Source organism: Eumetopias jubatus, unplaced genomic scaffold, assembly GCF_037043125.1.
Source record: "Eumetopias jubatus isolate StellerSeaLion01/CBP00866 unplaced genomic scaffold, mEumJub1_p1.0 scaffold_13, whole genome shotgun sequence".
NCBI lineage: Eukaryota > Metazoa > Chordata > Mammalia > Carnivora > Otariidae > Eumetopias > Eumetopias jubatus.
In genome coordinates, this window is record NW_028274819.1 from 29,527,241 (window position 1) to 29,543,462 (window position 16,222).

At 37.6% G+C, this 16,222-nt stretch overlaps 1 protein-coding gene across 1 annotated transcript in view; it reads left to right on the forward strand.

Moving 5' to 3' along the window:
• DCDC1 (doublecortin domain containing 1) overlaps positions 1 to 16,222 on the forward strand; it is a 431,249-nt gene that overhangs the window by 203,464 nt on the left and 211,563 nt on the right. Inside the window, exon 9 of the mRNA XM_028087718.2 lies at positions 1,695 to 1,865. Within this exon, the coding sequence (XP_027943519.2) occupies positions 1,695 to 1,865 (171 nt within the window). The remainder of the gene's footprint in view (positions 1 to 1,694; positions 1,866 to 16,222) is intronic.

A 16,222-nucleotide genomic window follows, 5' to 3' on the forward strand; every position in this document is an offset into this window, starting at 1 on the left:
TCTTGATCTCAGTGTCCTGATTTCAACCCTCACATTGGGCTCCATGCCAGGTGTGGAGCCTACTTAAAAAAAAAAAATTAAAGGGGCACCTGGGTGGCTCAGTCGTTAAGCATCTGCCTTTGGCTCAGGTCATGGTCCCAGGGTCCTGGGATCGAGCCCCACATCGGGCTCCCTGCTCCGTGGGAAGCCTGCTTCTCTATCTCCCAGTCTCCCTGCTTGTGTTTCCTCTCTCGCTGTCTCTGTCAAATAAATAAAATCTTTAAAAAAATTTAAAAAAAGAAATTAAAAAAATAATAAAGGGACTAGATGATTGATGACATAGGGACAAATAAAAGAGATATGGAAGACCAAAGAAAAATAGGAATCATTTAAATTAGCTTGTTTACATGCACATAATGCTTCTAAAGTTCTTCCGGAAAGTTAAATGTCATTAAAGTGTGTGTGTGTGTGTGTGTGTGTGTATGTATATAACAATATATAATCTTGATAACAATATATAACAATATATGATCTTGAACTAACTAGGTAGAGTAGAAAAATTAATATTCAAGTTATATGGATAATAGTACAAATTTGCTTTCATTGACTTCTCCGAATCATCTGTAGAAGGGATAGAAATCATGGATATAACATTAGAGTTGAGTACAGACTGGGACAAATACCATATTTTCAGTTGAAAGAGAGAAAAAGAAGTTGAGATATCTGTACAAGGGATACTCTTGGAGAAAGTTTTCCCATTTTTTACTATGGACATTGAAGTGAGACAGAGAATCTAGGGAGCAAATAATTTCAAATTTTTATCTGCATTATGTGAAGTAAGGGTAGGGATAGGAAAGATAGACTGAGAAAAACAATTAAAACTTGATATGCACAAAACACCTAGATTTAAACAAGAAAATACTATACTAATATAATGTGCATTAGGCACATTACTGTAGGTTAGACATTGTGTCGTTCATTCTGTAATCTTATTTAATTCTTAATAGGATAAGGCTGTTATTATTCTTCATTACAGATAGGGTTTTATTACCTGCTCACAGTCTATAAGTCAGGAAATGGAAGAGCCATGATTTTTAACCCATTATTTCAAAAGCCCATGCTCTATTCAAAGTCATTCATAATTCTAGATGGGTCTAATTTAATCACTTTAAGGGGCCATAAATAAAGTGAATTTCTGCTTTTAATCTCTTTTGGTCACTACCATATATCAACTAGTGTTTGTGTAAGAATCCAATCTATTAGAGAAAACAAATTTACATAACACAGTGTTCATATAATAAAATTAAATATTGCCAGTCCTTTATTTAAGAGAAGGATTTTTTAAAGGGACTAGTATATATTGGATTAATTGGAGTCTTAGGAAGATTTTATTCTGTTAAGCAGTTTAGAAGTCCTTTGCAAACTTTTCAGGTGCCTGTTTCTTCTCATACCCAGAGACATTTTTTATTTAGCATTTGTAAATGGCTATCTATTCCATATGAGTGAAGTGAAAAGGTTATAAATTTTCCCATAAATAAAATTAGCTGATGAAGGATGTGTATCTCTTCTGTTCTCTTTACTTGAAGATAGCTCTATACTCAGATTCTTATACTGAAGTCATTTTCCCTCCCATCAAACTAGGTACTCAAAGATCTAATAAGTGTGACATCAACAATTACTTCTTGCTAACAACCCTTGTAATTTAACCCCTTCAGGTGAGCAGGCTGATTGATGAATTGCAGACAGCTATCAAAAGTAACAGAGGTCATCTCTCTAAACTTGGCCCCCAATTACAGGCTGAGCAGGAGCAATTCTCCTCTTATGTCTACCAACACATTAAAAGCCTTCCAGCAAACACTCTTATCCCAGGAGACCTGCAGCTCAAGGTGGGTGTCATTATGCAACTCTCACTGCTTTCAGCTAGAGATGAAAACACTCTGCTCCATTTGAAGACCCTTCTAACAATGCCACTCAGCTTGAATTTCTTTTAATGTTGTCTTTCTCAAACCGGAGTTTGGCTTACGAGTGCTAATACTACCATTCAGGAAGTATGCTTTAAAAGAAGAAACCTAGAGGCATTTGAAAAGTGGATTTATAACTTTAACTGTTTTCAACTCAGAAAAGTAATTTTAATGAAGATATTTAATCATGTGAACATTGCATACTTTTCCAAGAAACACATATTTTTAACAGGAGTCACCCTGTATTTCAGTTTAAAAAAAAATAACTTATTTAGAGCAATGGGAAAGGCTTTAATAATTGACAGACAGTGGCAATAGGAATTAGAGGTGAAAGGCCAGGTGACTGACTGATGTTCAAACTACATTTCCAAGGAAAAGGATCTGTATTGGATAAGTGTGACACATATCTGAGTTCACTTGGTAAAATCAATACTTAAGAATATACTGGGAAAAAAGGTGAATTGGTTATTTGTCGGGACAAGATGGCTAAATGTCCTAGGCTACTTTTGCTGTTGCATCTCTGGAAGAGAAAAAAAGTAACTCGTACATGGTTAAAGTGGATTAAGTACTGAAAGTTACGGAATTTAAATACTTTTGTTTATCATAATCTAGTATCCATGTTAAGTCTGTCAAGTTAATGTTGTTCTAATAATTTCACATCCCACATTTCAAGAGAAAAAACATTGAATTACTGAATGGATGGCCTTTTTTCCATTGAAGGAACAAACTATTACAACTCATCATTCTCTTTTGATTATATATATATATATATTTTTTTTTTATTATTTATTTGACAGAGAGAGACACAGCGAGAGAGGGAACACGAGCAGGGGGGGTGGGAGAGGGAGAAGCAGGCTTCCCGCGGAGCAGGGAGCCCGACGCGGGGCTCGATCCCAGGACCCTGGGACCATGACCTGAGCCGAAGGCGGACGCTTAACGCCGGAGCCACCCAGGCGCCCCTTTTGATTATATTTTTGAATGTGATAACATTCAAAGTAATTATATTTTGATCAGTCTTTATTTCTATAATTCTTCTTTCTTAATATTCAGTTTTAGTCTACAAATATAAACTTTATATTGTAATTATGAACATCATATTTTCTATCTATAATTCTTTAAAATGACATTCCCATGTTTGCATTTGGAATGAGAATACTACCATGCAAAAATTGACCTTTGGGGAAATGTAATTCCACAATAAACATGATAATTTATTTTCCATAGTCTGCTAGTCAGCCAAAGGTTTAGGAAGTGATGTTCAAGACATCAAGGTCAAGGACTCCGATCATCCAGTAGCATTTTTCTTTTCCAGATTTCTGACTTGGTTACAGATCTATTCCAACATTTTGCAAAGTACTTGCTATTGATTAAGAGAGGATCTAGGTGAGGGAGCATGTTTGGCTTAATACCATTTATCCCCATTCATTTGTATCAGCAACCATCATATGTCCTAGAAAAAAGAAAAGTTTTTTTTCTCACAAGTTTGTTGCATATTTCTGAATAATTTTTATCACATGTTCACATTAGCACATAGGCTTGATAGCAAATATTTAACTTTAGGTTTTGAGTTACTACTCTCATATATTTCTTTTTTAATATGCTTCATAATTCTTTCCATACTAGCAAACAGAAGAGGAAATGTATATATGCAAAGAAGCCATCTTCTTGTGTTTGTTTAGACTCCCTTTACTGTCCAATATAGTAGCCCCTAGCCACATGTAACTATTTAAATTTAAATTAATAAAAACTAATTAAAATGAAAAATCCAGTGCCTCCCTTCATATGCCCATGACTTTCCTGGTTGTAGCACTGAAAACCTCACATCCAGGAAATCTCTCAGTCCCAGGCAAAACAGAATGGTTAGTCAGCCTAGTCTTATCTGAGTTCCCTCTCCCTACTCCCAAGACATCCTCTGTCTTTATCGTTCTTTTCCCATGAAGTACTCAGCTTCTCTCCTTTCTCCCCAGTTTTCCCCTTTGGAACATCCAATTTCTCTCAGGCAATAAATTCCTTTTCTCATACTCCAAGAAATCTGGACATCAGCCCCATCAGGCTTTAGCATAGACCACTGGTCTTTCAATCCTGGCTGCCATATTAGAATCACCTGGAGACCTTTTAAAAAACAACTGAGGGTTGCTGGAGTGGAGGGGGGGTGGGAGAATTGGGGTGGCTGGGTGATGGACATTGGGGAGGGTATGTGTTGTAATGAGCATTGGGTATTATATAAGACTGATGAATCATACACCTGTATACCCCTGAAACAAATAATACATTATATGTTAATAAAAAAGAAATCAAGTGTTTGAAAAAACAAAAAAGCAGAAAAAACAAAAAAAATCAGTGCCCCCACTTCCAGAGGTGGGTTTTTTTTTCTCCTTTCCTTTTTTTAAAGATTTATTTATTTTTATTTTAGAGAGATAGTAGAGAGAGAGCATGCAAGCAGGGGTAGGGGAAGGGCATATGGAGAGGGAGAGAGAGAATCTCAAGCAGATTTCCTGCTGAATGCAGAGCCCATGTAGGACTCGATCTCACGACCCTGAGATCATGACCTGAGCCTAACGCTCAACCAACTGAGCCACCCAGGCATCCCCAGAGGTTTTGATTTAATGAGTTTGATAAGCTGAATCTTGCTTCTACTGGTTGAGACTGCTGATTGTTAAACTTTCAGGAATTTCGTAAGCCAGTTGTTAAATACAGGCATAATTAAAAATTATATAAACTTAAAATTAAGTAGGTCACATTAAAATGAAAGGTAATAGTCTTCACTTCCTAATTATTTTATTACATTTTACTGTTACCTATTCTCCTTGGAGTTATTTATGCCTATCATGTTTGTTTCATAGAAACACTATATGATGGTGTGCTACTGTGCATCTCTTCCAAAGTTTGTATTCAGTGATGGCTTGTAGTAACTTGAACTTGTTGGGAATACATGTTTGGACTGATGGAAAAGAAACTTGAGATCTGTAATCTGAAATAGCCAGATAGTAGTGATAAAAACAGATTAGCAAAGTGTATCGCAAATATTCAGAATTGCAAATCTTAGAATTGAGAACTTTTTCTGTACTTCCTCCTCGGTGGGGGAGAACTTGCTAATTCCAGCTGAAGAGATACTGAGCAAAGGCCATAGCATGCCATCGTTTGTTAATTCCAGAATCAGTTTGTATCTGTTGTCTGGCCAAACTCTAGTTTCCCATGGGGTGTGGGTGAGCTGCCCTTCCTTGGAGCACCATCTCCAACGCAGTTGCCTCTGACTTACTGTGGCCAAGACCATATCTCTTCTGGTTATGAACAACTTTATCCCACCTTACGGCATGTCCTATGTAGAATATTAGATGATATATCAATAAAATATGTTTTCTATTTATAACTCAAAGGCACGACTCTAGTAAAACTTATTTTTCCCTTTTCTATCCATTTTGATCTTAGAAAAGTGCCTGATTAATAAAATAAATTGGGATGATCATCTTTCTAATTTTCTGTTTGATGATATTGATATTGATATTCACTGTTGAATATGTATGTATATGTATATTACACATCTATGTTTATATACATATGCACATATGTGTGTGTATATATATATATACATATATATGCACACACACATATCCACGGCTCAGCTTTAAGAACCAAAATAATTGATGGTGTTGTCATCATCTTCTAGAGCAGTGGCTATCAATTATGGGCTGAAGGCCAGGTATGATTCAAAATCATGGTTGTCTTCACCTCTTCACTGAGGTTCTCATCCTCATTGTATCTTTCATTGATAACTTAGAAATAGGAGCTTTTGGTTAGGCAACCAGTAGGTCTCAAAAGGACATACTCTGTATTCCACATTGCCTCAGTGCCATTTGTGCAATTACATGGCATGATACAGTACTGAGTTTAAATGGACATGTAAAACAAAAGGACTGAGGACAAGCTAAATGTCCATCCCTGGGATGGGAAAATTCCCTGTAAAAAAATTGAAAACATTACATCATTAGGGGAATTTTAAGAAAAAGTTATGTCACTCATAATCACGTTATTTGTTATATGACCATTCTCACTTTTGCATATCATTTCCATATGCATTCATTTGCCCTATGTAGTCATAACCACAGTGTGCATTTTTTTTTTTTTTTTGTATTCTGGTACACTCTCTTGCCTTCACATCATAGGACCTTTTAGGTTGATGAAATCTTATTGTTTTTAGCTTTAGTAGTCACACTCAGTGTGCACCATAATTTAGCTTTAGTAGTCACACACAGTGTGCACTCAGTGTGCGTCATAATTTATGACGTCCTTCAGGTTTTTGGAGTTATTGCTTACTAGTCCAAATTTTCACTTACCTTACATCCTCTGTCAATACTACCCCCCACCCCCAGCCACTTTGAGAACGTCTGCTATAGCCATGGCTCAATGACTTCTGCTTTTCCAGTCCTGTTCTTTCTTGCAACTCCCTCTCTTCGTCCCCATGGAGATGCTGTCAGAAATGTTAGCGTTTCCCTGGGAAAGCAGGACAGAAAGGACTGATTGGAAAGGGTATTAGCAAAGCTTTAAGGGATGGTGGGTGGAAAAACTAGAAGGAAGTTGGGTGATTGTGACAGAGAACTGATGAGCAAGAATGTGCGATGTATGAGTGGGTGGGAGACAGCACAGGGGAAACGAGGGGAAGATGGGTACAGGGAAGTCTTTTCACTAGAATTAGTGCTTTTCACACACAATTGGTCAATAATGCTCTGTGGTTTGCCTTCCATTTGCTGTCAGTGGAGGCAGATCCAGTTTCTGTGAGGTCTAGAGCTTATATAATTTGGGGGGAAAGGAACCTATTTAAAATTAGGCCTGAAAGTGGATATTTATTTAGATTGAGAAAGTAAATCACAACAAATTAATGGAGGATTGGAGATTTAGACCCTTTATTTTGAGACTTTTTTTTAGTTTTTCTCAGAAATACTTACATGGAAATACTCCTTAATTGCTAGCCAGCAAGTTGCTGGCTTCACCTCCCTACTTACAATAATCTATAGCTCCCAGCAACTTCCGATACTCTCAGGACTGGAGCAAGTAAGAGTCCTGAAGCTTAATCTTCATTAACTTTACATGAATCCACTCTGTTTGTGAGCAAGGGAAATATGGTGGAATTTAGTAACCAAAACAAAAAAAAAGATTGAGTCAGCTGTGATTTGGAGATTTTTAGCCTTTCTATTTTTACGTTGTTTGCCCTATGTAGTCATAACCACAGTGTGCATTTTGTTTTTGTTTTTGTTTTTTGGTTTGGTTATAGTGTTTTCTTACAGCACAAAGAAATTTAAGCTTTGTTAAAGAGATAATTCAGAGATTTATTTTTAAAAGAATATCTTTGTCCGACATCTAGTTCATCTTCTGGGTTGTATGGCATGCATCTAATAATTTGTATTCTGCCAATGACAGAAAGAAAGACAAATTTCAGTGAATAGTGCAGTAAATCCACACATTATCAAATACATACTGCCGGCAAGGCATTGTCCTAGGTACTGTGGGAAGATGCAGAGAAGCCTAGAACACCCTCTTGGCCCATGCCCATGCTCATACAATTAGAGTCATATGACACCTTTTGAAGACAATGAAACTAATGTGTGGATTTTCTCAGCTTTATACTACAACTTTATCATTCTAATTCACGGGCTTGTTTATCTTTAGAAAATGGGATAATTTGATAACAGAAAAGATGCTAACTTTTATCTGCAATACCCTCCTAGCCTTCCCTATGCTTTGGATATCTGAATTTGGATTTAGATATTTGAATTTGGAATTTGCTCTACCAGTGGCACAAGAGCACGATGAATCCATTTGAGATTTATGTTCTATTTGGTGGTCATTGGTCATTTAAAAAAAAGTTTAAAGTTTTCTAACCGTATGTATTAATAGAAAGTTTATTTAAATATTTAGGAATCAATGGGGCAATTAAATGAATAGAAAGAGACAGCTGAGGTTATCCATAAAATAGTGGCAAGATGTTTCTTGAATGGCCTCATCACTGCATGTGTGTTATGTCTTACTTCCATTGTACAGCCCTTATTTTTGTCTTTCTGTTTAACCCACTTTTCCCAGATATGTATTTATAATCCCTGAGCTGCTCTGTTATTTCACCTACATTATTTGAATAAACACTGGAAAAACAAAATCAGGATATGAGTTAGGTACAGATACTAAAACGTTCCAAGATGACATTCATTTTCAAAGGAATTATGATGAAAGTGGAAAAACTGGAATATTCAAGGTCATTGTTATGATTTTAAGAACATTCCTTAAATGTTGGGTAAAATATGATGGAGATTATCAGTTTTTATATGTGGATTTTATCATGGTAGGCAAGTGTTGGACTGCTCTTTTAAAGGCAAAGAAACTTGAGATCCTATGAATGCCTTCCAACATCTCATGGGATAACTGTTAGCAGTAGGAACGGAAACTGCTCATCTACCCTACTTTCCATTTCTTCTTTCTTTGCTTGCAGGCTGGCTGGCTTCCTCTCTCTCTCCCTTCTCTCTCTCTTTCTCTCTTTTTTCTTTCATCTTTCTACTGGTGGGGGGGAAATGCCAGTGTACTCACCTCAGCCTATTTTCTGACAGGCATTTGCAGCCAGGTGTAAATCTCTGTGCCCAGGAAGAAACAATCTTCCCTTCCTAGACCCGCTGAAGAGAAAAACTGCGTCTGTATCAAAATCGGGGAAGAGCAATTGGTCGGGGTATCAGCTCCCATGCAGAGCTGGTTGTAATGAGACCGGCTTTCCTTGCACAGTCCTGACAGCCTTGAAGGTGCCCAGAGAATTGCCAGGTGGGCAGTCAGCAGGGAAAGTCCACAGGCCAGAGCTGGATTACTGTCCCAGCAGTTACCCAGACTAAATGCAACCACTGAACCTTACTGCTGTAGGCACGTGCGCTCTCTCTCAGGGAGATTGTCCTTCTCCATAGCAGTTAATTTGTTTTTACCTCTCAATTAGCTTTTTCACAGAGTGTTTGAGATGATCAAGTCGTTGAGATTCTCTTCCTACATATGCTCCCGTCCCCTGGATTACCCACTGACATCTATGTTAGCCCAACTCACCATGAATATTATCAAGCATCAATTCATCATCTGAACATAGAAATGAATACAGATTTTCTAATAAGTGCAAATGGAGTGATACATTTACACCTACTTAAGATTCTACGTACAATTTCAATAATGTTTTGATAAAAATGGATTACATATTAAAATAAAAATGGACTGCCATAGATGGTAAACTTTTATATAGGTCTTAGTTACCCAGAGTACTTATTCATATTAAGGGGAAAATTAAATTTATAGGCATGTTTGATATATTCTTAAAAGACACTGAATAGCATTAAAAACATGTACTCTATCCAAAAATGAGAATATGATTTCTGAGGCTGAGAATTTGGGGAAGGCTGATGATTTAACTCGTATTTAATCTCTTTTTAAGATTTTATTTATTTATTTGAGAGAGAGAGAGAGAGCACGAGTGGGGTGAGGGGCAGAGGGAGAAGCAGGCTCTCTGCTGAGCAGGGAGCCTGATGTGGGATTTGATCCCAGGACTCCAGGATCATGACCTGAGCCAAAGGCAGATGCTTAACTGACTGAGCCACCCAGGTGCCCCTAACTCATATTTAATCTTAAAGTGTTCATTTCCCCTAGTGAAATAGAATTTGGGGGATGTGACTATGTTTTTCTCATAAAAAAGAAGTCCTTATTTTCTTTGAAAAGAAATATATTGATCCCAGGAGCTTCCAAAAACCTTAATTTACCAAGCTCTGATATATAGTATATCATATTATACCCAACATACCTGATACTTTAATCCCAATTAAATATTATTTTAGGCACTAAATTAATTTAGACAAAGTGAGATCCTTGTTTCGTTTCTTCTTGAAAGATCCTCATGTATAAAGGGCTTATTGAAATTACTTAGCTTAGGACATGACAGGCAAGCACATTTGCCTTGCCACTGTCATCTAGATAATTTTGAACATTTTCATATCTTGAACTTAGTGAGAATTGTAATTGGATACAAGGAAAATATTTTTGGAGACCATTCGCCTTGTTTTGGAAATTTTATTTTGCCAATAGACATAGAAAAATGGGATGGGAGAGAAGCTTTTTAAAGGAAATATTATAACAAAACAATGAAATGTGACTTTTTTTAAAAAAAAGATTTATTTATTTATTTTAGAGTGGGGGAGGGCCAGAGGGAGAGGAAGAGAGAATCTCAAGCAGACTCCATGCTAAGTGGGGAGTCCTGTGCAGGGCTCTATCCCACCACCCTCAGATCATGACCTGAGCTGAAATCAAGAGTGGCTGCTCACTGACTGAGCCACCCAGGTTCCTCTGAAGTGTGACTTCAAATGCTTAAAGGCAGGGGAATGCAGTCCTGCTCCTAGTTTAATTGTGGAGCCTATCCTGGCCATTTTGCAGGCGTCTCCATCCTCAGCCTCTGTTGGCTTTCATCTACCCCCACTTCCCGAACCCCCAATTTAGACTGCCAGGTGCCCCATGTTCTCATTTACCACCTTTTTTCAAGAATTACCTTTTTGAAAAGGGCATGCCATACTTTCTTTCAAGCTAAGATAGTTTACCAAAAAATTTTTTTCTTAGATTAAAATTCTTTTTTGGAATCTACTATATAAATGAAAGTAGGATCTACCCTAAAGCCAGGATGGTGGCTGCCCCAATAGACTCACTCATCAGGTTTGTTCTCCCACATAGGACCGCAGACCTCCATTCTTGCCCTCCATCTCCCAGCCCCACCCCAAGCCTGCTGAGGGATTCCAGAGAGCCAAGATCGAAAATCACAGCCTCAAAGGATCAGTAACCTGTAAGGCTGAATATCATTTCCTCTGTGGTATTTTAATTATGACAAAGAAGTAAATCTCTAAGTGGCATTTCAAGTATTGACAAGTTGGTGGTAGAGATATTTTTGGGGTCAGAGTCTTTTGGCTCTCACCTGAAATCCTACCCTATAGGCAGTCACCCAATTTATTTCTGCTAAATAGTGAGCTCTGCTTCAACTTAGGAAATTTAAAGGGTCTCTTTTAAAATAAATTTTTTTCTTAGGTATCCCTTTAATGGGCTTTTAAATATTATTTGACTTTTGGTCCAGATACCATTTAGACTGATAAAGTTTAACAACTATATAATTTGTTTTCACTTAAGTTTATTTTCATTTCCTGGGACAAAACATACTGGCTCCTTACCTGTTAAACACTAGTTAAAGATATCTGTTAGGCACTGAAACACTTTTTCGTATATGTAGTATAAACATACTAATTCATTATTAAGTTTTCATTGCCTGAATCCCATAATTTTAATATTTGCTTTGTGGTTATCACTTTATCTGAATGTTTAAGTTAGACATGTTTATTGTTTGATTTATAATATACATTTGAGAAAATATAGGAAATGTGAATATTCTAAAGATTATCTTGCAAGTCTATAAACATGAAAAATGTAACAGTACATTTATTTGATTTAATGTACATATAATGTTAATTCAGCTAGAGTTGATTTTCTATCTCCAAACGTGATTTTGAATTCTGATTGGATACAGATTTTTTTTCATGGCTAATTAGCATCTCACATAAGACAGATATTTAATTTTAATTTTCATGTTCTTTGACTTAGGTTAAAAAAACCTTTTACTGTAAAATACTTTTCTGTGCCCTTAAAATTTCATATTAAGTTTCATCTTATGAAGTCTCTAATACTAGATATAAGAGTAAACCTGCATATTTGTAATTAAAAACACTATTGGATTTGATTTCTGATCTCCTTACCCCTTAGTAGATTTGCCCTGGGGTGAGTCATTTAACCTTTGTGAGACATCCCTGTAAAATGTGGTTGCTTTGAGTATTGAGTGATTTCATGTGTGTGATTGTGCACCCTGCACTCTGGATCGCCAGGCATGTGTGTGGGGGATGCCTGCCACAGTGCCAGAATCCCCTCTTTAAGACTGAGAAACCCATCCCGCAGCTGCCACAGCTATATCCTTATTGGGCAGTTGCCCTCCAGGTAAAGGAACTGCTTTTCCCAAGACTAGGCCCAACATCCTGAGGGCAGGCTGCAGCCAACATTTGGTTCCCACACAATGCAGAGGCAGGGCTCCCTTGCCTCAGTTCTGGACGACTCTGAAGGGCTGGCCATTCCAACCCTAGGGCTCCCACCAGAGGCCTTTGTTGCAACTACATCACAGTTCACCTTCACCTACCCACTCCTGATTTCCTCAGTCCCTCAGCAGTGTTGCCCTGGAGAAGGCTCCTCAGTACACTTCCCGTGAGTAAATCTTGGCCTCAGAGTCTGCATTCTGGGGATCACAATCTAAAACAATGTGTAAGTTAACCTTGTTTCAACATATTTAATTATATCCACCTGAAATATACCAAGTACTTTTGTGTGGCTATTTTATATTCCTGTTCTTCACTGGCCCTCTAGTAGTAAATCCTGTTACTGTACAGCCTCCCAACTTTTGGCAACACACTGCAGTGTCATTTTCTTATTATTGCCTCTTGACAGCACCGTACCCATGACAGCATAGGTATTTTGAAGCTTTGGTATTTGGCCTTCTACTCACACACAGAAGAGCTTCCTGGGTGGTCTGCCCAGCAGTTATGGAGAGTCTGGGAACCTGCTGTTCCTCCACAGCTAGCTCTTAACCAGACTTATAGTATTAAAGGCTGGATAATGGCACTGAACTAGACCTTATACAAGTCCTTAAATAGATATGATGAATAATGCCGGGCAAACCTGTCGAAGAACCACATTAGGTCAAGATGCGTTCAGGTCATCTTTCCCCATAAGGTTTAAGTTTTGGTCACTGTATATACAAATAAAATTCCTTTAGTACTTTGTTGATATTTTTCTGCCTTCACAAATACTGCATATGAACAGTTATATTTAATTTGATTTATTTATACCCATAGACACAGACAACATATTTCAGAAATACTAGCCTAGCTACAAATTTTATTTCCCAACCCTGCTAATACACAAATAAGCAAGTAAAATTACTCAGGAATGAACAATAGAAATGGACCATTTCTCACCATGTTCACTGTTACTACTCTGATTTGAGCCACCATCATCCACTCTTTAGATTGCTGTTACTCCCTGCAATATATACTCTCTGCCCAGCAGCTACAATAATCCTTTTAAGTTAGATCCTGTTTTTGCTGTTTCAAACTCTGCAAAGATTCCCCATTTCCCTGTCAATCCCTAACCCTATGACTTCATTTTACTTACTCTCCATCTCCTTCTATCACCCTCAGTCTTCTTGCAGTTCTTAGAACATACTGGCCACATCCCTGCCTTAGTTTCTTTGCTCAAGGATCTCCCTCTGCCTGTAATGCTCTTCTCCCAGCCTATCTGCTTGGTTAACTCACCTGCCAAGTTCAATCTTTCCTTTCTTGAAGGCGTGTTCTGGTCACCTGAGTAATATTGGTGTTTACCATACCCATCACACTCTCTGATCCCAGACCCTATATCCCCTGCCCTTTTTTAGATAGCACTTCACCTTCTAACAATTTCAGGGGTGCGTTTACCATGAAGCTAATGAAACTTAAGCTTCATGGTTCCTTCCCTGCATAGGCCCCTTCCAAAACCCTGGGAGAAACACCAGCAATGGGTGTACGTGGCCATGTGTTCCTGTAAAATCTTAACTGTAACTGGTTGAGACCATTGTCTGTTTCTACTCCAACTTCCTCTCCTGTCAAGTTTTCCGTTGTACCAAGTGGTGTTGAAGTGGCTGCATGCATTTTTGAGGTCTGGTGGGGGGATACTGAGTTGGGGATATGTTTAGTTTGGGTATAGTGGAATGTAATTAGTGTTTTGCAGTCATTTCCCGGTACATATGGTTCAGTTAGTGCTAGCTGTTCTGATGTGGAAAGAGCTTCCAGGAAGATGGCTACTACCTGCTGGCCATAGAGTGTATTGCTTTCTGACTATGGACTAGGGTGCTTGGCATCAAAAATATATAGGTGGTGGAGGAAAAACATGGTGTGAAAATAATAAAGCCAACTCTTTGTGGAAATTCTTCCACATTTTACAGCTCACATTTTAAGGAAAACTGATTGTTTCCCCAAATTTGACATCAATCCTAAATATTTTTATGAAATGGCCAACGAAGTTGTGAAGCTGAGAGAGATTTTTCTTTTTTAAACAACTTTTTTAGATTTTATTTATTTATTTGAGTTTGATCCCATGACCACGAGGTCACAACTTGAGCCAAAACCAAGAGTCAGGAGTTTAACTGCCTGAACCACCCAGGAGCTCCCCCCCTTTTTTTAAACAAATTTTTTTTAGACTTTATTTATTTGAGAGAGAGAGAGAGAAAGAGAAAGAGAGTGGGAAGGAGAGGGAGAGAGAATCCAAAGCACACTCTGCAATGAGCATAGAGCCTGATGGAAAGAGATTTTTCTAATCAATAAAAAAAATTTTTTGATTAACTGTGCTAGAGGGAAGAATTATCTTTCTAGTCTCCTTATAGAAAATGTTACCAAATTATCACATGAAAAGGTGATCAAAGACAAGTCAGCCAAAATATGTGTGTTGGATAGTTAATTAATGAAAATGTTTTGTAATATTTTTGCTATGTGTGAGCTTTTTAGTGTGTGTAAATTATGATTTCTTTTCTCACTTTAAATAAGTATTTTGTATCTAGTTTTACATTTGTAATTTTGCACTCTTTTTGTTAAAGAAGGCCCACCCAAGTATATATAATATGGTGGTCTTTCTTTAACCAAAAAAATTAACAACTAGCACTTACAAGACCTGGATATACCCTGACTATACTATATAATCTACTTACATGTTCTGTTGCTCAAAAGCAGGACTCTTAGCTCATTGGTGTTTCTTAAGCACCTGAGCAGTGCTTGGCACATGGTAGGCACTCAGTAAATATTTGTTGAGTGAATGAATCAACAACATTACAATAAAACATTGGTATTAATCTAATTTAATCCTGTTTAAGAAAAGTAATATTGACATGAAGGAGAGTAAAAGGACTGTAGTTCATGGAAAACACTCCTTAAACCTTTTTACTTGTTGTAACTCATCATAGAGTTAAAATCTTATTCATAGGTATTTTTTTTAAGATTTATTTATTTGAGAGAGCGAGAATGAGAGAGAGAGTACATGAGAGGGGAGAGGGTCAGAGGGAGAAGCAGGCTCCTCGCTGAGCAGGAAGCCCGATGCAGGACTCGATCCCAGGACCCCGGGATCATGACCTGAGCCGAAGGCAGTCGCTTAACCATCTGAGCCACTCAGGTGCCCCATAGGTATTTTTTTCACTAGTCATTAGCTACCATGTTTTTAAGAGGATCTGGATCACTTTTTTTAAAGGTTCTATTATCTTATTCCTTAGGACCCAAGACTAGCCTCAGTTAGTTTTTTCCATCATCCCACTCCAAGGATATAAATTAAATTTTAGAGCTGTAGGGAGGTGAGGCCATGCAGAGAGCCACTGGGAAGCCAATACAGCAATCGTTTTTCTTAAGCCAAGGATCAGGCAGCAGGAAAATAAAAGTAGACTATTTTTTAATTTTTCTATATCTAGTCAATCACAGAAACTCTGTTTAGAGGGTGATCTTTGTTTAGACATTGGACGGTAGAAGTAAAAATACTTCTCATGCAAAGGAAGAAAAAAATAAATATAATACTTGAATTTTAGAAAAATGAGCATAGTAATGAAGACCCTAAAATGAGAGGTGGGCCTTAAGAAAAGTAGCATCTCATAGTATTTCATCTTAGGGAATTTTTATTTTTGTAAAAATACAGAAAACAATACATTATACAAATGACTACTGGAGGGCAGCCTTCTTTCACTTAAACACCTAAACTTTTACTTAAACTCTAAAACACATGCATATTTTTAAATGCCCTTTTAGGGATTTTTGGAGACCAGAGCCTTGTTTGTTTGTTTTTGAGAACACTTCTGGATATAGAAGGGCAGACTTCTTAGGTAGTGAAGGAAGCAGTATGCTAATGAAGGTTTTTGATTTTGGCCAACTCCTCTTTGCTTTCTCAGTTTGGCAGTGAGCACTCACACTGCTCTTTTCTAGAACATAATTTTCTGCACTCTGATTCCACATCTAGCAAGTCTTGACAAAGGAACATTAGTAAGTTCCCCAAACTGAGCTTTTGTCAACGCTAACTTTGCAGAATGCGTGACACCCAGAATTGTGACCATCCTTACCAAATGTCCCTGTTGTTTAAGAGCTCTTGTTCCAGGTGAAGGCTCTGAAGAGATTGTTGGGAGATAAGATTCTCCA